Consider the following 25,191-nt stretch of genomic DNA (forward strand, 5'->3'; position numbering starts at 1 on the left):
TTGTCAAATCAACATCCTTGACATCGCGACGGCACTCGCTACCGAAAGAAACATCAATTCAAAGCGTTCAGACACAGACATAAACACAGTTGGAGGAGTATATACAGAAATACTTTTATTCAAATGTACATATGAAGAGAATCTGTCATTTACAGATTTGCAAGCCACCTCCTTCTTTTTTCCGCCCTAATTTAATATTTTAACCTAAACCACTGACTTTTTCTATTTCACTCATTTTCTACGCCCAGAACTGTCATTGACAATAGTTTTGTTATGTATGTATATAGAGAGATATTTATATAGTTTTAGCATAAACCTACCTTTGTCATTGGGATCAAATTCAGCTTCCAATTCAGCTTTAGTTGGTTCATGTTCTGTAGTGGCACTAGCGGCTGCATTACCAGCAGCTGCGGCTGCTGCTGTAGCAGAACCAGCCGAAGAGGTGGTGGTGGTAGTTTCTGTTTTCTTCATGGTATTTCGAACTTTATGTCCTCTAAATGCGGCTTGGATTTTAACAGCGGCTTTTGCTAAAAGTTGAGAGAAAAAAATTTTAGATTATTTTTATGTTCCAGTTTTAACCTTGACTGTAGTAGGAGTATACAATCTGTTTCTTTTAGTAATAAAGCTACTCAATAAAAATGTTTCTAGTGTTTTCTTTATTATATACTTTATTAATACATTTTCCTGCTCAATGAACCGTAATAGACCGCAAAAAGTTAAAAAAAAATTCTTACAAATTTTACCACAAACAAATTGTTATTGTTATAAGAAAAGTACGTTACGTTACATTGACTACGTAAAGAAGAAAAAAAAAAGGTTAATAATTTATTACAACATTTCCTTAACATAAACAACAGTCGTTCTTTTATGACTTAAATAAAAATCTATTGACGTGTTCAGACTAACAAAATATTTCTATTTTTAAAAACAAAACCAAATTCCATTTTTCTATAACAAAATTTTTTTCCTTTTTATAAATAATTTATCAGGTGTCAAACCATGAAATTCATGTTTATAAATATTTAATAAACACGATAATAAAAGCGTTAGTAATTGTTATTATAACTTCAATAAAAATGTAACGAAAACCATAAAAAAATTCTAAATAAAAACAAGTAAGAGTGTTATATTCGGCTATGCCGAATCTTATATACCCACCATCAAGCCTCGTTTGACTCGAATGAAACTTACTTATATCTAATTTCATCTATATACTTTTTAGGCCAGTTATAAGCGTTAAAGTAATTTTCTGAAGGGGACCTTAAATAGGGGAGTAGGGTCAATTATGGACCGATCCTCATAAAATTTTGCATAGTGATTTTGGATAACAAGAAACTTACTTGTGTCGAATTTCATCGCTATATTCGTATTATTAAACAAGTTATGGCTGTTAAAGCTGCTTTTCGAGGGGCCACTTGTATGGGGGCTATCCGAAAACGTGGACCGATATTGCCCATTTTCAATACCAAACAAACCTTACCTATAAGAAATACTTATGTGAAATTTCAACCCTCTAGCTCTTTCCATTCGGACTCTATCGTGCTTTCAACAGACAGACAGACAGACAGACGGACGGACGGACGGACAGACGGACAGACATGGCTAGATCGTCTTAGAATTTAATGAGGACCCAGAATACATATATACTTTTGTGGGTCTATGACCAATATTTCGATGTGTTACAAACGGAATGACAAAATCAATATACCCCCCATCTTTTTTGATGGTGGGTATAAAAATATGAAATTCTGTTTACTAAACTATATATAACCAATTGTATTCGATTGTATTGCACTTAAATATAATTAAAAATGAATTTATTATAATAACATGCGATTTAATCTTGGGAAATGATACATAATTTGTATTTCGTTTTAGTTTGTGGGAATACTAGACGATTAATGTGTTTTAGATAATGATTAAGGTAATTTCTTATAACAAGTATTAAGCGTAATTACTGCAAATCTGTTTAGGTTAATGTAACAAAATATAATGGCTACCAATCGAGATAAAAGATCTTATTATATTCGAGACAAAAAACTAGATTAAAGTTGAAATGATTGAACAGAATATAGTCGAGAGTATAAACAAAACTACTTATAGTCGAGCAAATAGACCAGACTATAGTTAAGACTATGGACCAGACTATGGTCGAGACTATAGATCAGACTATTGTTTAGACTATAGATCAGACTATTGTCTAGACTATAGATCAGACTATTGTCTAGACTATAGATCAGACTATTGTCTAGACAATAGACCAGACTATAGACCAGACTATAGTCGAGCCTATAGACCAGACTATAAACGAGGCTATAGCCCAGACTATAGTCGAGACTATAAACCAGACTATATTCTAACTACAGACACGACTATAGTCTGGTCTATACTATAGACCAGAGTACAGCCCAGACTATAGTCGAGACTATAAACGAGGATATAGACCAGAATATAGTGCAGACTATAAATAAGGCTACACACCAGACTATAATCGAGACTTTAGACCAAACTATCATTGAGACTATAGACCAGATTATCGTCGAGGCTATAGTCTATAGTCTAGTCTATAGTCTAGTCTATAGTCTAGTCTAGTCTAGTCTATAGTCTAGTCTATAGTCTAGTCTATAGTCTAGTCTATAGTCTAGTCTATAGTGTAGTCTATAGTCTAGTCTATAGTCTAGTCTATAGTCTAGTCTATAGTCTAGTCAATAGTCTAGTCAATAGTCTAGTCTATAGTATAGTCTATAGTCTAGTCTATAGTCTAGTCTATAGTCTAGTCTGTAGTCTAGCCTATAGTCTAGTCTATAGTCTAGTCTATAGTCTAGTCTATAGTCTAGTCTATAGTCTAGTTTATAGTCTAGTCTATAGTCTAGCCTATAGTCTAGTCTATAGTCTAGTCTATAGTCTAGTCTATAGTCTAGTCTATAGTCTAGTCTATAGTCTAGTCTATAGTCTAGTCTATAGTCTAGTCTATAGTCTAGTCTATAGTCTAGTCTATGGTCTAGTCTATAGTCTAGTCTATGGTCTAGTCTATAGTCTAGTCTATAGTCTAGTCTATGGTCTAGTCTATAGTCTAGTCTATAGTCTAGTCTATAGTCTAGTCTATAGTCTAGTCTATAGTCTAGTCTATAGTCTAGTCTATAGTCTAGTCTATAGTCTAGTCTATAGTCTAGTCTATAGTCTAGTCTATAGTCTAGTCTATAGTCTAGTCTATAGTCTAGTCTATAGTCTAGTCTATAGTCTAGTCTATAGTCTAGTCTATAGTCTAGTCTATAGTCTAGTATATAGTCTAGTCTATAGTCTAGTCTATAGTCTAGTCTATAGTCTAGTCTATAGTCTAGTCTATAGTCTAGTCTATAGTCTAGTCTATAGTCTAGTCTATAGTCTAGTCTATAGTCTAGTCTATAGTCTAGTCTATAGTCTAGTCTATAGTCTAGTCTATAGTCTAGTCTATAGTCTAGTCTATAGTCTAGTCTATAGTCTAGTCTATAGTCTAGTCTATAGTCTAGTCTATAGTCTAGTCTATAGTCTAGTCTATAGTCTAGTCTATAGTCTAGTCTATAGTCTAGTCTATAGTCTAGTCTATAGTCTAGTCTATAGTCTAGTCTATAGTCTAGTCTATAGTCTAGTCTATAGTCTAGTCTATAGTCTAGTCTATAGTCTAGTCTATAGTCTAGTCTATAGTCTAGTCTAGTCTAGTCTATAGTCTAGTCTATAGTCTAGTCTATAGTCTAGTCATAGTCTAGTCTATAGTCTAGTCTATAGTCTAGTCTATAGTCTAGTCTATAGTCTAGTCTAGTCTAGTCTATAGTCTAGTCTATAGTCTAGTCTATAGTCTAGTCTATAGTCTGTCTATAGTCTAGTCTATAGTCTAGTCTATAGTCTAGTCTATAGTCTAGTCTATAGTCTAGTCTATAGTCTTCTATAGTCTAGTCTATAGTCTAGTCTATAGTCTAGTCTATAGTCTAGTCTATTCTAGTCTATAGTCTAGTCTATAGTCTAGTCTATAGTCTAGTCTATAGTCTAGTCTATAGTCTAGTCTATAGTCTAGTCTATAGTCTAGTCTATAGTCTAGTCTATAGTCTAGTCTATAGTCTAGTCTATAGTCTAGTCTACAGTCTAGTCTAGTCTAGTCTAGTCTATAGTCTAGTCTATAGTCTAGTCTATAGTCTAGTCTATAGTCTAGTCTAAAGTCTAGTCTATAGACTAGTATAGTCTAGTCTATAGTCTAGTCTATAGTCTAGTCTATAGTCTAGTCTATAGTCTAGTCTATAGTCTAGTCTATAGTCTCTAGTCTATAGTCTAGTCTATAGTCTAGTCTATAGTCTAGTCTATAGTCTAGTCTATAGTCTAGTCTATAGTCTAGTCTATAGTCTAGTCTATAGTCTAGTCTATAGTCTAGTCTATAGTCTAGTCTATAGTCTAGTCTATAGTCTAGTCTATAGTCTAGTCTATAGTCTAGTCTATAGTCTAGTCTATAGTCTAGTCTATAGTCTAGTCTATAGTCTAGTCTATAGTCTAGTCTATAGTCTAGTCTATAGTCTAGTCTATAGTCTAGTCTATAGTCTAGTCTATAGTCTAGTCTATAGTCTAGTCTATAGTCTAGTCTATAGTCTAGTCTATAGTCTAGTCTATAGTCTAGTCTAGTCGATCGTCTAGTCTATAGTCTAGTCTATAGTCTAGTCTATAGTCTAGTCTATAGTCTAGTCTATAGTCTAGTCTATAGTCTAGTCTATAGTCTAGTCTATAGTCTAGTCTATAGTCTAGTCTATAGTCTAGTCTATAGTCTAGTCTATAGTCTAGTCTATAGTCTAGTCTATAGCCTAGTCTATAGTCTAGTCTATAGTCTAGTCTATAGTCTAGTCTATAGTCTAGTCTATAGTCTAGTCTATAGTCTAGTCTATAGTCTAGTCTATATGTCTAGTCTATAGTCTAGTCTATAGTCTAGTCTATAGTCTAGTCTATAGTCCTAGTCTATAGTCTAGTCTATAGTCTAGTCTATAGTCTAGTCTATAGTCTAGTCTATAGTCTAGTCTATAGTCTAGTCTATAGTCAGTCTATATCTAGTCTATAGTCTAGTCCTATAGTCTAGGCTATAGTCTAGTCTAGTAGTCTAGTCTTAGTCGTATAGTCTAGTCTAGTCTATAGTCTAGTCTTAGTCTAGTCTATAGTCTAGTCTAGTCTAGTTCTATAGTCTAGTAGTCTAGTCTATAGTCTAGTCTATAGTTTATAGTCTAGTCTAGTCTACAGTCTAGTATATAGTCTAGTCTACAGTCTAGTCTATAGTCTAGTCTACAGTCTAGTCTATAGTCTAGTCTATGGTGTAGTCTATAGTCTAGTCAATAGTCTGGTTTATAGTCTAGTCTATAGTCTAGTCTATAGTCTAGTCTATAGTCTAGTCTATAATCTAGTCTATAGTCTAGTCTATAATCTAGTCTACAGTCTAGTCTATACTCTAGTCTATAGTCTAGTCTATAGTCTAGTCTACAGTCTAGTCTATACTCTAGTCTATAGTCTAGTCTATAGTCTAGTCTATAGTCTAGTCTATAGTCTAGGCTATAGTATAGTCTATAATTTAGTCTATAGTCTAGTCTATAGTCTAGTCTATAGTCTTGCTTATAGTATAGTCTATAGACTAGTCTATAGTCTAGTTTATAGTCTATTCTATTGTCTCCAATAGATCACACTTTAGTCGAGAATATAGACCAGACTATAGTTGAGAATATAGATAGGACTATAGACCAGAGTATCGTCGAGAATATAGACCAGACTATACTCGAGACTATAGACCAGACTAAAGGCGAAACTATAGACCATAATAGAGGTTATACATCGGACTTTTGTTTCGATTATAGAATGGGCTCTATTCGAGACTTTAGACCAGATTATAGCCTGCAATTCGGCTTTTCCCTTAAATCAATCTTAAATTTTCATGACTAATAACTCCAAAGAAATTAATCTAAATGGATTTTTATTTTACATCTATCAATCTTAATATTTAGTTTAAAAAAAATATCCCCTATTTGTATAAAAAAGTCAAAATTTCAATAAATTTGATTGATACAATTTACTATAAGTAATGCAAATGTTCTATTAGACCTCCATTAAAACTCGAAGAAAAGAAATCAATAAAATCTGAAAGGTTTTTTAAGTTAATACAACTGTCAATCAATTTTAACAATAAATAATTTATTAGTATAATCTTTTGACTATTTTTACCTTCACAAGAAGAAAAAAGTCAACAGCAAGCAACACTTTTAAGTTAATGTTTAGTGAAAGGTTTAAATATTTTTTTTTTAAACATTTTTTCTCAAATATTAGAAAAAGAAAACTTAACATGTCAATCATTTGCAGTATAAATTTTTAGCACTTTTCAAGGTTTTTTCACGCTGTAAAAGTTATTTAAAATTAAGCAAAAAAACACTAAAAGCTGTTAAACAAAAACTTTCTAAAACACTTATACAGTTTTAAGAGAAAGAATTATTTAATTTAAAAAGTTTTTTTTTAAAGCAAAATATTAAAACTGAAGAAACTTTTTAAAAACGTATGATTAATATTTATTGTTTTTGAAGAGGAAAATATACGAGGCGTATGAATATTAGAGAAAATTGTGGTTTAGAACCACAATTTATTTTCTGTTAAATTTTATTACAACATTTTCTTAATCCTTCTTATTTTCATTGTACTATATGCCTGTCAACTAAAATTTACCTTTTACTTAGTTTTCCTTTTTCTCGTTAACGCCTTTTGCAATATTGTTTATTACAAAAAAAAAAAAACATCTAAAATAAAGTATTTCTTATAAAAATCTTTTATACTTTTAATAATGTTTTATATAAATGACATGTGTTGAAATCGCAAAGAACCAAATCGTTAAAAAGTAAAAAAGGAAATTGCACGATTTCTAACTTACGCACACACTTATGTATGTATAAATATAATATGGAGGGTAAAAAACCACAGCGTATAATCATTTTTTTAATACACATACGTACTGTGTAACCTTGAAGTAGAAAAGGCATTAATATAACTTATACGCCTACAAGGAAATATGGGAAATGTAAATTTATATTTATGTAAAATGTAATATTTGTTAAGGAAACAACAATTAAATATAAAATATTATAGTCTACAGCCTACTTCATGGTCTAGTCTAAAGTCTAGTTTTTAGTCTAGTCTATAGTCTTGTCAATAGCCTAGTCTAAAGTCTAATCAATAGTTTAGTCTATAGTCTAGTCTATAGTGTAGTCTATAGTATAGTCTATAGTCTTGCCTATAGAATAGTCTAGTGCACAGTCAAACCTATAGTCTAGTCTTTAGTCTTGTCCATTGTGTAGTTTATAGCCTAGTCTATAGTTCGCTTTATAGTTAAGTCTATAGTCTGGTGTGTAGTCTAGACTAGTCTATAGTAGAGTCTATAGTTTAGTCTATAGTCTAGTCTATAGTCTAGTCTATAGTCTAGTCTATAGTCTAGTCTATAGTCTAGTCTATAGTCTAGTCTATAGTCTAGTCTATAGTCTAGTCTATAGTCTAGTCTATAGTCTAGTCTATAGTCTAGTCTATAGTCTAGTCTATAGTCTAGTCTATAGTCTAGTCTATAGTCTAGTCTATAGTCTAGTCTATAGTCTAGTCTATAGTCTAGTCTATAGTCTAGTCTATAGTCTAGTCTATAGTCTAGTCTATAGTCTAGTCTATAGTCTCGTCTATAGTCTAGTCTATAGTCTAGTCTATAGTCTAGTCTATAGTCTAGTCTATAGTCTAGTCTATAGTCTTAGTCTATAGTCTAGTCTATAGTCTAGTCTATAGTCTAGTCTATAGTCTAGTCTATAGTCTAGTCTATAGTCTAGTCTATAGTCTAGTCTATAGTCTAGTCTATAGTCTAGTCTATAGTCTAGTCTATAGTCTAGTCTATAGTCTAGTCTATAGTCTAGTCTATAGTCTAGTCTATAGTCTAGTCTATAGTAGTCTAGTCTATAGTCTAGTCTATAGTCTAGTCTATAGTCTAGTCTATAGTCTAGTCTATAGTCTAGTCTATAGTCTAGTCTATAGTCTAGTCTATAGTCTAGTCTATTAGTCTAGTCTAGTAGTCTATAGTCTAGTCTATAGTCTAGTCTATAGTCTAGTCTATAGTCTAGTCTATAGTCTAGTCTATAGTCTAGTCTATAGTCTAGTCTATAGTCTAGTCTATAGTCTAGTCTATAGTCTAGTCTATAGTCTAGTCTATAGTCTAGTCTATAGTCTAGTCTATAGTCTAGTCTATAGTCTAGTCTATAGTCTAGTCTATAGTCTAGTCTATAGTCTAGTCTATAGTCTAGTCTATAGTCTAGTCTATAGTCTAGTCTATAGTCTAGTCTATAGTCTAGTCTATAGTCTAGTCTATAGTCTAGTCTATAGTCTAGTCTATAGTCTAGTCTATAGTCTAGTCTATAGTCTAGTCTATAGTCTAGTCTATAGTCTAGTCTATAGTCTAGTCTATAGTCTAGTCTATAGTCTAGTCTATAGTCTAGTCTATAGTCTAGTCTATAGTCTAGTCTATAGTCTAGTCTATAGTCTAGTCTATAGTCTAGTCTATAGTCTAGTCTATAGTCTAGTCTATAGTCTAGTCTATAGTCTAGTCTATAGTCTAGTCTATAGTCTAGTCTATAGTCTAGTCTATAGTCTAGTCTATAGTCTAGTCTATAGTCTAGTCTATAGTCTAGTCTACCAGCGGTTCCCACCGTTTTTTACTTCGCGGACCCCTTGAGGAATTTATTTAATTTCACGGACCCCCATACATATTTTGATATCTTATTGTTATAAATAATTGTTCATCCGAAAATTGTTTTAGTCCTGGTCCATAAACCCTATAAAATATTCCCGTTCATTGAGAATATTTAGTATTTCGGAAATGTTTTCAATTGCATGGTTTTAAATATAGAATGACTTCTAACACGATGTTTAATTTTATGATCGTGAGAGCTTCATGTTCATTTCTCGTCAAGGTAGCGAAAAGGTTTCTTTATCAAGTATTGCCGACATGTGCTTAAAGAGTCATGTTTCCAAATTTTTTTGCGATTGCATAGGAGTGAGTTGAGTATGTAAGCTAAGTTTTCGGGAAAATATGTGAAAGTTAGACTTCTTCGATGTTGTTGCGGAATGCGTTACCCACATAAAATATGACCTGTACTTTTTGCGAATGTACTGTGAATTTGGATCTTAAATTTGAATTTTAAAATACCTACGAATTATTTCACTGCGTTGTTTTGACTATTTACGCAAAACGCAATGAATTTTCTGATGTTGATTTAATAATATTGGACAACAAAATGAAGTTAAAATCTGTGTATCACGTCGGAATGGAATATTTATATTTAAAATTAACTAGATTAACACTTTTGCTTACAATTTAAAAAAAATATTATGAAAAGGTCACATTTCTTCATATTCCGGGATACCAGTATCTGTATTTAATTCTAAGGCAAATCATTATCCGTCTGATATAAAAACCAGAGACAGTAATTGTTATTATTTTTATTTAAAAAAATTAAAATTACAAATTTTATTTGGTTTGTATTTCATTTCTCAGAAAATACAAATTGCTTTTGATTTGAATTTCTTATATTTTCCGTAAAAATTACTGAGAACTTTTTCAAATAAAAATCAATAATAAAAAACACAAATAATTTTTAAACCATAAGGCACAAATAAAAATCAGGCAATGATTTTTATTTTTGAAATTAATTATAAAACTCATTATGCGATATTTACCTTTAAAAACACATTAAAAATGATCGGGTTTAAACAGAGATTAATAGAAAATTGGTAAAATTTCTTTACCGCTGATATCATCAACCAAATTTGCAGAAATTAGATTCGAAAATTGGAAAATTAATATTTTTTAGGTGATTTTTATTCTTTGCTTTGAAAAATAAGAATCATTGATTGATTTCTATTTTTTGTTTGAATAAATAAAAATTACTGAATGAGTATTATTAAAAACAACATAAATAATTTTTTATTGAAACAAATAGAATAAAAATCAAAAATAATTTTTATTTTCAATTTTTATTATAAAAATCAAGAAAAAAAGTTTATTGAAGAAATCGATTAAAAAAGGTCTGGGAAATATTTTGGTACATTCAAAACATTTCTAGGACGATTCTTTCATACTGATTTTTTTAAGCAAAAATTTCATAGATAATAATTATTTTCTGTCTCTGATAAAAACATTTATTTCGATACATATACATTTATAAAAAAAATTACAAATCACGTACTACTTTACTTTATAAAAGTAAAACAATAAATTTGTAGGGCCTAGCTTCATCCTGATAAACGACCGAAACAATAAAATTCAAAAAGTCACCAACAAATCTGGGATTATTGAATAAAAATTGTGTATTTTAGTATTTACGAAAAATTGGAGATATTTTTAATATTTTCTAACATATAGAGAATATTTTTTATTCATGATTTTTTTCGTTCGTCTTCGCGGACCCCCTAGGATTTTGCTACGGACCACTAGGGGTCCGCGGACCCCCTTTTGGGAACCGTTGGTCTAGTCTATAGTCTAGTCTATAGTCTAGTCTATAGTCTAGTCTATAGTCTAGTCTATAGTCTAGTCTATAGTCTAGTCTATAGTCTAGTCTATAGTCTAGTCTATAGTCTAGTCTATAGTCTAGTCTATAGTCTAGTCTATAGTCTAGTCTATAGTCTAGTCTATAGTCTAGTCTATAGTCTAGTCTATAGTCTAGTCTATAGTCTAGTCTATAGTCTAGTCTATAGTCTAGTCTATAGTCTAGTCTATAGTCTAGTCTATAGTCTAGTCTATAGTCTAGTCTATAGTCTAGTCTATAGTCTAGTCTATAGTCTAGTCTATAGTCTAGTCTATAGTCTAGTCTATAGTCTAGTCTAGTCTAGTCTATAGTCTAGTCTAGTCTAGTCTAGTCTATACTCTAGTCTATAGACTAGTCTATAGACTAGTCTATAGTCTAGTCTATAGTCTAGTCTAGTCTATAGTCTAGTCTATAGTCTAGTCTAGTCTAGTCTAGTCTAGTCTAGTCTATAGTCTAGTCTATAGTCTAGTCTATAGTCTAGTCTATAGTCTAGTCTAGTCTATAGTCTAGTCTATAGTCTAGTCTATAGTCTAGTCTATAGTCTAGTCTATAGTCTAGTCTATAGTCTAGTCTATAGTCTAGTCTATAGTCTAGTCTATAGTCTAGTCTATAGTCTAGTCTATAGTCTAGTCTATAGTCTAGTCTATAGTCTAGTCTATAGTCTAGTCTATAGTCTAGTCTATAGTCTAGTCTATAGTCTAGTCTATAGTCTAGTCTATAGTCTAGTCTATAGTCTAGTCTATAGTCTAGTCTATAGTCTAGTCTATAGTCTAGTCTATAGTCTAGTCTATAGTCTAGTCTAGTATAGTCTAGTCTATAGTCTAGTCTATAGTCTAGTCTATAGTCTAGTCTATAGTCTAGTCTATAGTCTAGTCTATAGTCTAGTCTATAGTCTAGTCTATAGTCTAGTCTATAGTCTAGTCTATAGTCTAGTCTATAGTCTAGTCTATAGTCTAGTCTATAGTCTAGTCTATAGTCTAGTCTATAGTCTAGTCTATAGTCTAGTCTATAGTCTAGTCTATAGTCTAGTCTATAGTCTAGTCTATAGTCTAGTCTATAGTCTAGTCTATAGTCTAGTCTATAGTCTAGTCTATAGTCTAGTCTATAGTCTAGTCTATAGTCTAGTCTATAGTCTAGTCTATAGTCTAGTCTATAGTCTAGTCTATAGTCTAGTCTATAGTCTAGTCTATAGTCTAGTCTATAGTCTAGTCTATAGTCTAGTCTATAGTCTAGTCTATAGTCTAGTCTATGTCTAGTCTATAGTCTAGTCTATAGTCTAGTCTATAGTCTAGTCTATAGTCTAGTCTATAGTCTAGTCTAGTCTAGTCTATAGTCTAGTCTATAGTCTAGTCTATAGTCTAGTCTATAGTCTAGTCTATAGTCTAGTCTATAGTCTAGTCTATAGTCTAGTCTATAGTCTAGTCTATAGTCTAGTCTATAGTCTAGTCTATAGTCTAGTCTATAGTCTAGTCTATAGTCTAGTCTATAGTCTAGTCTATAGTCTAGTCTATAGTCTAGTCTAGTCTATAGTCTAGTCTAGTCTAGTCTAGTCTGTACTCTAGTCTATAGACTAGTCTATAGACTAGTCTATAGTCTAGTCTATAGACTAGTCTATAGACTAGTCTATAGTCTAGTCTATAGTCTAGTCTAGTCTATAGTCTAGTCTAGTCTAGTCTATAGTCTAGTCTAGTCTAGTCTAGTCTATAGTCTAGTCTAGTCTATAGTCTAGTCTATAGTCTAGTCTAGTCTATAGTCTAGTCTATAGTCTAGTCTAGTCTATAGTCTAGTCTATAGTCTAGTCTATAGTCTAGTCTAGTTTAGTCTAGTTTAGTCTAGTCTATAGTCTAGTCTATAGTCTAGTCTATAGTCTAGTCTATAGTCTAGTCTATAGTCTAGTTTATAGTCTAGTCTATAGTCTAGTCTATAGTATAGTCTATAGTCTAGTCTATAGTCTACTCTATAGTCTAGTCTATATTCTAGTCTATAGTCTAGTCTATAGTCTAGTCTATAGTCTGGTTTATAGACTAGTATATAGTCTAGTCTATAGTCTAGTCTACAGTCTAGTCTATAGTCTAGCCTATACTCTAGTGTAGTCTATAGTCTAGTCTATACTCCAGTCTATAGTCTAGTCTATAGTCTAGTCTACAGTCTAGTCTATAGTCTAGTCTATAGTCTAGTCTAGTCTAGTCTAGTCTAGTCTAGTCTAGTCTAGTCTATACTCTAGTCTATAGACTAGTCTATAGACTAGTCTATAGTCTAGTCTATAGTCTAGTCTAGTCTATAGTCTAGTCTAGTCTATAGTCTAGTCTATAGTCTAGTCTATAGTCTAGTCTATAGTCTAGTCTATAGTCTAGTCTAGTTTAGTCTAGTCTAGTCTAGTCTAGTCTAGTCTATAGTCTAGTCTATAGTCTATTCTATAGTCTAGTCTATAGTCTAGTTTATAGTCTAGTCTATAGTCTAGTCTATAGTATAGTCTATAGTCTAGTCTATAGTCTACTCTATAGTCTAGTCTATATTCTAGTCTATAGTCTAGTCTATAGTCTAGTCTATAGTCTAGTTTATAGACTAGTATATAGTCTAATCTATAGTCTAGTCTACAGTCTAGTCTATAGTCTAGCCTATACTCTAGTGTAGTCTATAGTCTAGTCTATACTCCAGTCTATAGTCTAGTCTATAGTCTAGTCTACAGTCTAGTCTACAGTCTAGTCTATAGTCTGGTCTATAGTCTAGTCTATAGTCTAGTCTATATTCTAGTCTATAGTCTAGTCTATACTCTAGTCTATAGTCTAGTCTATAGTCCAATCTATAGTCTAGTCTATAGTCTAGACTATAGTTTAAAGTTTTAAACACTTTTCTCATTTCACACTTGAAATGACCTTCACTGTGATGACGATTTGGCTGCTTTACAAGCTTTCTAATACTATATAAGTTTGTAATTTGTATTCCTCCTCTAAATCATTATAAATTCTTAAAAATTACGTTTTTTTTTTTTTGCTGTCCTCGAATATAAATAATTTGTATATTTCTATTTCATTTTCTTGTTTGCCTCCATGAAATTGCAAAAATAATTATAAAAAATTTTGTACAGATTTGTTTTGCTCATTTCATTTGAATGAATGACAGAGATTTTCCTTTAGCTAAATACAGATATTTCTTATATAAAATTTTACCTCTAGGTTTGTTTTTTTTAATTTTCGATTTTTGTTTTTCTTTTTTTGTCTATTTGTGGTTTCGTTGTCGTTGTTGCTGTTGACAATTTTGTATTATTTGTAGTGTGTAATTACCAGAAAATATACATAGATAATGAATGTAAGATGAGGGAAATAGAAAAAATAAATTACAACAGATTATAATAATGCGATAAGAAGAAAACCATGGTAATGATTTTTTTTTATAAGGAAAAAGTACTGAATAATAAGCGGAAGAGTAAGCATAATGCATTAAATATATTTCTATAAAAGAAAAGAAATATTTTTATAAATAAAGTTTAAAAATAAAAACCATAATTACCATAGTTTTGTAAAATTACAAAAGTTTTAAAATTTAATTGTAAATTACAAGATTTAAACATTTTAAAACACCTAAGCGTATGATTGATATTAATTACTTTATCCTATTGACTCAGGGAACGTATGATTAATTTTGCCATAAAAATTTCTATCATTTCCTAAACTAAAAATAAGTAAAACTAATGTACCTCTTATTTCCTTTAATCATTTCTATAATTTAAATAAACTCCCCTCTTTTTTCTTCCACATTAATTAAAACTTTTTCATTAAAAATTTACTCACATTAACTGCACGCCATTAAAACTGAAAATATCTCATGAACAAAAAACATAAAAAAGAAACCTGAACAAAAATAAAACTAAACCTTATTTAATATATAAAAAAATATTTAACACATGTGTACTTAAATGTGTTGTGGACATGTGGTTTTGAATAAATCCCCCTCATACACACACATACACATGTGAAAATTGTTAATTCGAAACCCTTATTTAACAAATGACCTCCTTTCTCTCTAAGCCCTGCTAACATTGTATTTATTTACACTGCAAAACATACATTACTTGTCAAATCGAACCAATGATAATCAAGTATAAGTAATGATATTGATTAAATAGTCCAGCTATAAATAATCGGTAGGTGTACATATCAGTGGGCGGCAAAGGACAGTGGTGCAACATGTGAGATTTAAATCAAATGTGAAGTTTTGATACAAATACTGGGATTATAGTACACACAGAAAAAAGATTGGTTGGAAATCGGTCACAGTTACAATTTTTTTTTCACTATGAAAGAATATTATTTGTAGTTATTAAAAAACAGTACATTCAACATATTTTATATAATTACAATTGAAAAACCAAAAGTGTAATCGAACTATGGTTCGCCCAACTATTATTTCAGTTAATCTATCCAACTTGAGCTTTATAAACGGTTATTTCAATTATGTCTTTCAGCAAGATCGAATTAAATTTATAATTATTTGCTTCTACTGTAAATATCAGTACTTGTAATCGAAATTTGTTTACATCTCTTTATTAATGCCAAAAATGTGTTTTTAGTTATGGTATTAAAATAATTCAATTAAAAGTATAGAAAGTTCGGTTATTTTGATAAAATAAAGAATAATTCTGTATTTCCAACCGAAAAATTCGATATTTATTACAATAAAATCTAATTCGGTATTTCCAACCGAATTCAATATACAAATGATTAAGTTTACTTGACATTTAAAAATATTTAGTACTAAATTAATAAAAACGAAATAAAAAAGAACAGACATTTACAAATAAAATCAAAAATTTTAAAAAATTAGAAGTTTTTGCAGATTTTTAATAAAAATTGTAAGTAAATGAAACTGTTTCCATGTATGTAAATAATATAAAATAAACATTATATATTTAATTTCAGAAAGCCGTGTATTCATATATAGGAGAATTTTTCAAATATTAATAATCTTAATTTCAAAGCCAACCGAAAAATCCGCTGCCAAGCATGGTGATAAGAATCAAGAGAAGAAAGCTTCGGCTACTACTTCCGCTGCTGGTGGCAAAGGGGAAACTGCAGCAAGGCCCGCTCTAGCTAAAAAAACCTGCTGCTGCTACTAAAAAAAGAGTAGTCAAGAGGGCTGCTCCTACCCAGAAAGTTGCCTCTAAGGCTAAGTTAAAACCAAGGATGCGGCCCTCTCCTCAAAGCCTCGTGCTGCTGCTAAGGACAAGGACGTTGCTACCAAACCTGGCTCGAAAGTACAAAAGGGTACCTCAAAGGTTAGGGCTGTAGCTTTGCTATAAGGCTTAGACAAATATTATCAACAAACGTATATTTCCGCAGACCTAAGACCTTCAAATTCTACCCAAGGATATTTATACCAGCCAAAAATCGCATTGACGCTTAAATATCATCAATTACATCGATGGTCAAAAGGAGGCTTTTGTTCCTTTGTTTCTTTTTAATAGAAATATAGACGTAAACCAAAAAATATGTAAATACGTTCCTAAATGCATTAAGTTTTCTGAATTAGTAAGATCTGTAACAGAAAATAGTGTATAGAACGTTATATTTAAAATATTGCAGTTTTGCGCTATTAATGCATTTATGAACGTATAGGAACGTAGGTTTGAATTTAAAATTAATGTAAAAATAATTACATCTGCTGCGAAATAAACAATTTTTTTCAAATAAATATAAAACAATACGTTTATTTTTATTGGTTGCTGATATTAATAATTTCGGTCACCATAACCGAATTGTTTTTTAAAATAAGTAGGTATAATGACTACTCAATCAATGACTTCAATCGATAATTCGGTAGTAACAACTTACCTGTGTTCTAAAAATATAGATTTAACAAATGAAATATTCGGTAATTGCAACCAATTTATGTGGTAGTTGTTGTAACCGACCAAATTCGATTGGAAACAAATTCGGTTGCTACAACGAATCTGTTTTTCTCTGTGTAGTATTCGTCTATAGTCCTAGTCTATAGTTTTGTCTATAGTCTAGTCTAGTATAGTCTATAGTCTAGTCTATAGTCGAGTCTATAGTCCTAGTCCTATAGTCTAGTCTATAGTCTAGTCCTATAGTCTAGTCTATAGTCTAGTCTATAGTCTAGTCTATAGTCCTAGTCTATAGTCCTAGATCTATAGCTAGTCTATAGGTCCTATAGTCTAGTCTATAGTCTAGTCTATAGTCTAGTCTATAGTCTAGTCTATAGTCTAGTCTATAGGCTAGTCTATAGTCTAGTCTATAGTCTAGTCTATAGTCATAGTCTATAGTCTAGTCTATAGTCTAGTCTATAGTCTAGTCTATAGTCTAGTCTATAGTCTAGTCTATAGTCTAGTCTATAGTCTAGTCTACAGTCTAGTCTATAGTCTAGTCTATAGTCCTAGTCTACAGTCTAGTCTATGTCTAGTCTATAGCCTAGTCTATAGTCTAGTCTATAGCCTAGTCTATAGTCTAGTCTATAGCCTAGTCTATAGTCTAGTCTATAGTCTAGTCTATAGTCTAGTCTATAGTCTAGTCTATAGTCGAGTCTATAGTCTAGTCTATAGTCCTAGTCTATATTCTAGTCTATATTCTAGTCTTATTCTAGTCTATATTCTAGTCTACTAGTCTAGTCTATAGTCTAGTCTATAGTCTAGTCTATAGTCTAGTCTATATCTGTCTACAGTCTAGTCTATAGTCTAGTCTATAGTCTAGTCTATAGTCTAGTCTATAGTCTAGTCTATAGTCTAGTCTATAGTCTAGTATATAGTCTAGTCTATAGTCTAGTCTATAGTCTAGTATAGTCTAGTCTATAGTCTAGTCTATAGTCTAGTCTATAGTCTAGTCTATAGTCTAGTCTATAGTCTAGTCTATAGTCTAGTCTATAGTCTAGTCTATAGTCTAGTCTATAGTCTAGTCTATAGTCTAGTCTATAGTCTAGTCTATAGTCTAGTCTATAGTCTAGTCTATAGTCTAGTCTATAGTCTAGTCTATAGTCTAGTCTATAGTCTAGTCTATAGTCTAGTCTATAGTCTAGTCTATAGTCTAGTCTATAGTCTAGTCTATAGTCTAGTCTATAGTCTAGTCTATAGTCTAGTCTATAGTCTAGTCTATAGTCTAGTCTATAGTCTAGTCTATAGTCTAGTCTATAGTCTAGTCTATAGTCTAGTCTATAGTCTAGTCTATAGTCTAGTCTATAGTCTAGTCTATAGTCTAGTCTATAGTCTAGTCTATAGTCTAGTCTATAGTCTAGTCTATAGTCTAGTCTATAGTCTAGTCTATAGTCTAGTCTATAGTCTAGTCTATAGTCTAGTCTATAGTCTAGTCTATAGTCTAGTCTATAGTCTAGTCTATAGTCTAGTCTATAGTCTAGTCTATAGTCTAGTCTATAGTCTAGTCTATAGTCTAGTCTATAGTCTAGTCTATAGTCTAGTCTATAGTCTAGTCTATAGTCTAGTCTATAGTCTAGTCTATAGTCTAGTCTATAGTCTAGTCTATAGTCTAGTCTATAGTCTAGTCTATAGTCTAGTCTATAGTCTAGTCTATAGTCTAGTCTATAGTCTAGTCTATAGTCTAGTCTATAGTCTAGTCTATAGTCTAGTCTATAGTCCAGTCTATAGTCTAGTCTATAGTCCAGTCTATAGTCTAGTCTATAGTCTAGTCTATAGTCTAGTCTATAGTCGAGTCTATAGTCGAGTCTATAGTCGAGTCTATAGTCTAGTCTATAGTCTAGTCTATATTCTAGTCTATATTCTAGTCTATAGTCTAGTCTATAGTCTAGTCTATAGTCTAGTCTATAGTCTAGTCTATAGTCTAGTCATTAGTCTAGTTATAGTCTTAGTCTATTAGTCTAGTCTATAGTTAGTCTATAGTCTAGTCTATAGTCTAGTCTAAGTCTAGTCTATAGTCTAGTCTATAGTCTAGTCTATAGTCTAGTCTATAGTCTAGTCTATAGTCTAGTCTATTAGTCTAGTCTATAGTCTAGTCTATAGTCTAGTCTATAGTCTAGTCTATAGTCTAGTCTATAGTCTAGTCTATAGTCTAGTCTATAGTTAGTCTATAGTCTAGTCTATAGTCTAGTCTATAGTCTAGTCTATAGTCTAGTCTATAGTCTAGTCTATAGTCTAGTCTATAGTCTAGTCTATAGTCTAGTCTATAGTCTAGTCTATAGTCTAGTCTATAGTTAGTCTATCGTCTAGTCTATAGTCTAGTCTACAAGTCTAGTCTATAGTCTAGTCTACAGTCTAGTCTATAGTCTAGTCTACAGTTCTAGTCTATAGTCTAGTCTATAGTCTAGTCTATAGTCTATAGTCCTAGTCTATAGTCTAGTCTATAGTCCTAGTCTATAGTCTAGTCTATAGTCTAGTCTATAGTCGAGTCTATAGTCTAGTCTATAGTCTAGTCTATATTCTAGTCTATATTCTAATCTATATTCTAGTCTATATTCTAGTCTATAGTCTAGTCTATAGTCTAGTCTATAGTCTAGTCTATAGTCTAGTCTATAGTCTAGTCTATAGTCTAGTCTATAGTCTAGTCTATAGTCTAGTCTATAGTCTAGTCTATAGTCTAGTCTATAGTCTAGTCTATAGTCTAGTCTATAGTCTAGTCTATAGTCTAGTCTATAGTCTATAGTCTAGTCTATAGTCTAGTCTATAGTCTAGTCTATAGTCTAGTCTATAGTCTAGTCTATAGTCTAGTCTATAGTCTAGTCTATAGTCTAGTCTATAGTCTAGTCTATAGTCTAGTCTATAGTCTAGTCTATAGTCTAGTCTATAGTCTAGTCTATAGTCTAGTCTATAGTCTAGTCTATAGTCTAGTCTATAGTCTAGTCTATAGTCTAGTCTATAGTCTAGTCTATAGTCTAGTCTATAGTCTGTCTATAGTCTAGTCTATAGTCTAGTCTATAGTCTAGTCTATAGTCTAGTCTATAGTCTAGTCTATAGTCTAGTCTATAGTCTAGTCTATAGTCTAGTCTATAGTCTAGTCTATAGTCTAGTCTATAGTCTAGTCTATAGTCTAGTCTATAGTCTAGTCTATAGTCTAGTCTATAGTCTAGTCTATAGTCTAGTCTATAGTCTAGTCTATAGTCTAGTCTATAGTCTAGTCTATAGTCTAGTCTATAGTCTAGTCTATAGTCTAGTCTATAGTCTAGTCTATAGTCTAGTCTATAGTCTAGTCTATAGTCTAGTCTCTAGTCTAGTCTATAGTCTAGTCTATAGTCTAGTCTATAGTCTAGTCTGTAGTCTAGTCTATAGTCTAGTCTATAGTCTAGTCTATAGTCTAGTCTCTATCTAGTCTATAGTCTAGTCTATAGTCTAGTCTATAGTCTAGTCTATAGTCGTCTATAGTCTAGTCTATAGTCTAGTCTATAGTCTAGTCTATAGTCTAGTCTATAGTCTATAGTCTAGTCTATAGTCCAGTCTATAGTCTAGTCTATAGTCCAGTCTATAGTCTAGTTTATAGTCTAGTCTAAAGTCTGGTTTATAGTCTAGTCTATGGTCTAGTCTATAGTCTAGTCTATGGTCTAGTCTATAGTCTAGTCTATGGTCTAGTCTATAGTCTAGTCTATGGTCTAGTCTATAGTCTAGTCTATGGTCTAGTCTATAGTCTAGTCTATGGTCTAGTCTATTGTCCAGTCTATAGTCTAGTCAATAATCTAGTCTAAAGGCTAATCTATAGTCTATTCTATAGTCTGGTTTATAATCTTGTCTATAGTCTAGTTTATAGTCTAGTCTATAGTCTAGTTTATAAACTAGTTCATAGTATGGATTAGATTGTAGTCTTTAGTATAGTCCATAGTTTAGTCTGTAATCTAATATGTAGTCTAGTCTACAGTCTTGTCTATGGACTATAATTTAGTCTAGTCTATAGTTTAGACTATAGTGTAGTCTAAAGTTTATTCTATGGTTTATACTGTAATCTAGTCTAAATTTTTAATAAATTTTAAATTTTTTGTAAAATTTAAAATTTTTTGTAAAATTTAAAATTTTTTGTAAAATTTAAAATTTTTTGTAAAATTTAAAATTTTTTGTAAAATTTAAAATTTTTTGTAAAATTTAAAATGTTTTGTAAAATTTAAAATTTTTTGTAAAATTTAAAATTTTTTGTAAAATTTAAATTTTTTGTAAATTTTACAATTTTTTGTAAAATTTTACATTTTTGTGTAAAAATTAAATTTTTGTGTAAAATTTACATAGACATATACTTTTTGGGTAAAATTTAAATTTGTATGTGAAATATAAATTTTTTTGAAGAATTTCCATTTCGTCGTAAAATTACATTACAAATTTAAATTTTTTTGTATATTTAATATTTTGGGGTAATATTGATAAACTTTGGGTTTTTGTTAATTTTTTTTTTTTGTTTTTTTACATAAATTATGTTTTTCACTTTCATGTTTTCAGATTATTTGTTACATTATTTTTGCCATCAGCACAAACCGAGACTAAAACAAATTGTCAACTTAACATATTTATTGCCCTTAATCAGCCCAAAATAGCACGTAAAACAAATTATAATACTTGAGCAAAAACACAAAAACGAAACAGAAAATCTGACACAAAAAGTAAACAAATTGCTAAAAATCGAGCTATAAATCATGTTACCAAACAAATTTGCATTTGTACAAAAAATTAACGAGAAAAAATACATATATAAAAACATTTTAGCAATTAACTAAATTAATCTCGTGTGGGGAAAAAATATTGTATATTTGGTTTTGATATTTATAAAAAGTTGGTTGGTGTTGGTTAAGCAATAGTTATGTTAGCATACTTTTGGGTGGTGGGGAAAATGTGGGAAGTTTATTTTATATTTGGATGTTTTTTTTTTTCTTTTGGAAATGAATTTCTTGTTTTGCTGTTTTATTTTACATGTTTTACATGTGTCATAATCCCATTAGTCTGTTTGACATTCTTCATATACACTCAAGTAAATAATTTCCCTATTGATTAATTAAATATAATTTACTTAGTTTGGATTGTTTGTTTATTTTGAAGGGAAACATGCTAAATAAACAAATTTCTTTACTTAAACCTGATAAAATGTTGTTTTAGTTAAATAAGTAGAAAATCAATATTAAATGTGATTCAAGAATTTTTACACAAAATTGTGAATTTTACACCAAAATGTAAATTTTACACCAAAATGTAAATTTTACACCAAAATGTAAATTTTACCCTAAAAGTGAACGAAACGAATTTCTTTTTGATTTCTATTCTTCTTCAAATTTTAAGTTAATTTCCCACTTTTTCCAAAATTCATACATTTTTCCCACTTTAACAAAGTCATTCAATATTATCATATTACACACAATTGTGTTCATGCAAACAATTTAATATTCCCGCATACATAGACACGTTTTCTCACAAACACAAACACTCAAACCTACAAACACATATACCGGAGCTAAGGCAAAATCAGACATGTTTGAACTGTGTTTCATTACAAGGTTAATTCGTATTTGTGAAAACAAAAATAAGGACATGCCTGATGAATATCATCATCAGCAGCAGCAACAGCAGCACCAGTCCTTCTTCCTCAACTGCTGTTAAACAGCTTCGTCAGCATTTTGATGATAATTTCAAAACAGTTAGAAGAATGAGGAGGCATCATGACTGCGATAAATATGAATATGAATGAATGCATGTTACAGAATGTAGATTTGAAGATGACAAAACGACGAGTATGTAGAATATGTGTGATGATGATGATGACGATGTTTTATTTGAGCCTTTAAACAAGGAGTAATAAAAATGTCATGGATAAAATGAAGACTTCTTGAGCATCACATAAAATATGCAAAAAAAAAAAATATATCTAGAGTGCAAAAATAAAATTAAAATGCAAAAGAGGAACAAAAAAATAACACATACAATTTCCATATGAAATAAATAAAGCACAGTGGGGCAGAACTGAATGTAGAACAAGAATATAAACGAACTAGAACAAGAACAACACTAGAACTGAACAAGAACAGAACTAGAACTGAACAAGAACAGAACTAGAATAGAACTAGAACAGAACTAGAACAGAACTAGAACAGAACTAGAACAGAACTAGAACAAAACCAGAACAGAACTAGAACAGAAACTAGAACAGAACTAGAACAGAACTAGAACAGAACTAGAACAGAACTAGAACAGAACTAGAACAGAACTAGAACAGAACTAGAACAGAACTAGAACAGAACTAGAACAGAACTAGAACAGAACTAGAACAGAACTAGAACAGAACTAGAAACAGAACTAGAACAGAACTAGAACAGAACTAGAACAGAACTAGAACAGAACTAGAACAGAACTAGAACAGAACTAGAACAGAACTAGAACAGAACTAGAACAGAACTAGAACAGAACTAGACAGACTAGAACAGAACTAGAACAGAACTAGAACAGAACTAGAACAGAACTAGAACAGAACTAGAACAGAACTAGAACAGAACTAGAACAGAACTAGAACAGAACTAGAAACAGAACTAGAACAGAACTAGAACAGATACTAGAACAGAACTAGAACAGAATCTAGAACCGGAACTAGAACAGAACTAGAACAGAACTAGAACAGAACTAGAACAGAATAGAACAGAACTAGAACAGAACTAGAACAGAACTAGAACAGAACTAGAACAGAACTAGAACAGAACTAGAACAGACTAGAACAGAACTAGAACAGAAACTAGAACAGAACTAGAACAGAACTAGAACAGAACTAGAACAGAACTAGAACAGAACTAGAACAGAACTAGAACAGAACTAGAACAGAACTAGAACAGAACCTAGAACAGAACTAGAACAGAACTAGAACAGAACTAGAACAGAACTAGAACAGAACTAGAAACAGAACTAGAACAGAACTAGAACAGAACTAGAACAGAACTAAAACAGAAGTAGAATTATAAAATCCTACTGCCCACTGTATTTTTACCACGTTTAGTCAAGCATAAACTCATATTCCAACATGCAAAACCTGCAACCTTAAATTGTTTGGTGAGTGAGTTGTGTCTTTGACTGTATGTGTGTAAAAATATCAAATTATCTATGTGTAAGTATAAAACTATAAGTGTTTGTATGTATGTTCTTACAAGCATATAGAAGACAAATAAAAGTGTCTTTCCATTTCCGAGATAAGTGCACTAGTTTTTTTTTATTTCTCCAAGTTTTTGTCATTTTTCCTTAACATCTTTTGACGAAGCACTTAAATGTAAGAGAATGTGAGGGAAATAGTTGCCAAAGACAAACAAAAAAACCAACAACAACAAGTAAATTTAAAAAGCAAATAATGTGTTGAAAGTATGCTTAGAATTTCAGCAAATAACTGAATTTACAAGAAAGTCTTTTACTCATTCACTCATTCGCTATTTGCTTAAGAAAATTATAAATTTTAAGAATATTTATTCTATTAAGAAAAAAATATATAACGAGAAAGAGAAAAACTTATTTGAGCTGTTATAGTATTTTATAATTTATTTGCGTTGCATTTAAACTGAGAATGTTTTAAGCAAATATTTACATAAAACATTTAAAGGAATTTGCTTTTAAAATGCAAAATTTTAATAAATAAGTCATGTGAGTGTTATTTATGGCACATGATGGGTAAAAAGAAAATTTTAGTTAGATTCTTTACATGGACTAGAATCTCTGCTATTTGCGTATGTATTTCCATTCTCTAAAATTCCCATTAAATCCTTTTTGGTGTAATTACAATCTTGTTGAGCACACTCGTACAAGTGTAAAACAATGAAAATACAAATGTAGTGGTTATACTAACACATGTCTACGATTGCTACACTTTAGCTGTATGCAAAAAATATGAAAAAAAATGGATAAAAATCCACAAGAGCTGTAAAATAATAACAAATCTAGGTAACAATGTTCACACTTATTTTCAACAACATCGTAAATACTGGCAAATGTAAGAATGTACTTGCAATATTACGAGTATTAGTATAATAAAAACCATAAGAATATTTGAATTTAGATTGGAAAAAAGTAACAAAACTGTAGTGAGATTTTAGGATGAAAGTTACAGCAAAAAATACATAAAAAATTTAGAGGTAACAGTAAAAAACAAATGAAAGAAATTGAAAGCCGAAATAAAACAGAACTTGAACTGAACTAGAACAAAACATGAACTAGAACAGAACTAGAACAGAACTAAAACAGCACTAAAACAGAACTAGAACAGAAGTAGAACAGAAGTAGAACAGAACTAGAACAGAACTAGAACAGAACTAGAACAGAACTAGAACTAGAACAGAACTAGAACAGAACTAGAACAGAACTAGAACAGAACTAGAACAGAACTAGAACAGAACTAGAACAGACCTAGAACAGAACTAGAACAGAACTAGAACAGAACTAGAACAGCACTAGAACAGAACTAGAACAGAACTAGAACAGAACTAGAACAGAACTAGAACAGAACTAGAACAGAACTAGAACAGAACTAGAACAGAACTAGAACAGAACTAGAACAGAACTAGAACAGAACTAAATAGAACTAGAACAGAACTAAAACAGAACTAAAACAGAGCTAGAACAGAACTAGAACAGAACTAGAACAGAACTAGACAAGAACTAGAACAGAGCTAGAACAGAACTAGA

At 31.0% G+C, this 25,191-nt stretch overlaps 1 protein-coding gene across 1 annotated transcript in view; it reads right to left on the reverse strand.

The window, feature by feature from the left end:
• Positions 1-320: 320 nt before the first annotated feature.
• LOC119607646 (uncharacterized protein DDB_G0288805-like) overlaps positions 321-25,191 on the reverse strand; it is a gene marked incomplete at its 3' end in the record, with an annotated part of 101,269 nt that continues 76,398 nt past the window's right edge. Inside the window, exon 2 of the mRNA XM_037961645.1 lies at positions 321-527. Within this exon, the coding sequence (XP_037817573.1) occupies positions 321-527 (207 nt within the window). The remainder of the gene's footprint in view (positions 528-25,191) is intronic.

This window comes from Lucilia sericata, unplaced genomic scaffold (genome assembly GCF_015586225.1).
Source record: "Lucilia sericata isolate MDLA Ls3-8-SP2 unplaced genomic scaffold, ASM1558622v1 Contig000721F_arrow, whole genome shotgun sequence".
Classification (NCBI taxonomy): domain Eukaryota; kingdom Metazoa; phylum Arthropoda; class Insecta; order Diptera; family Calliphoridae; genus Lucilia; species Lucilia sericata.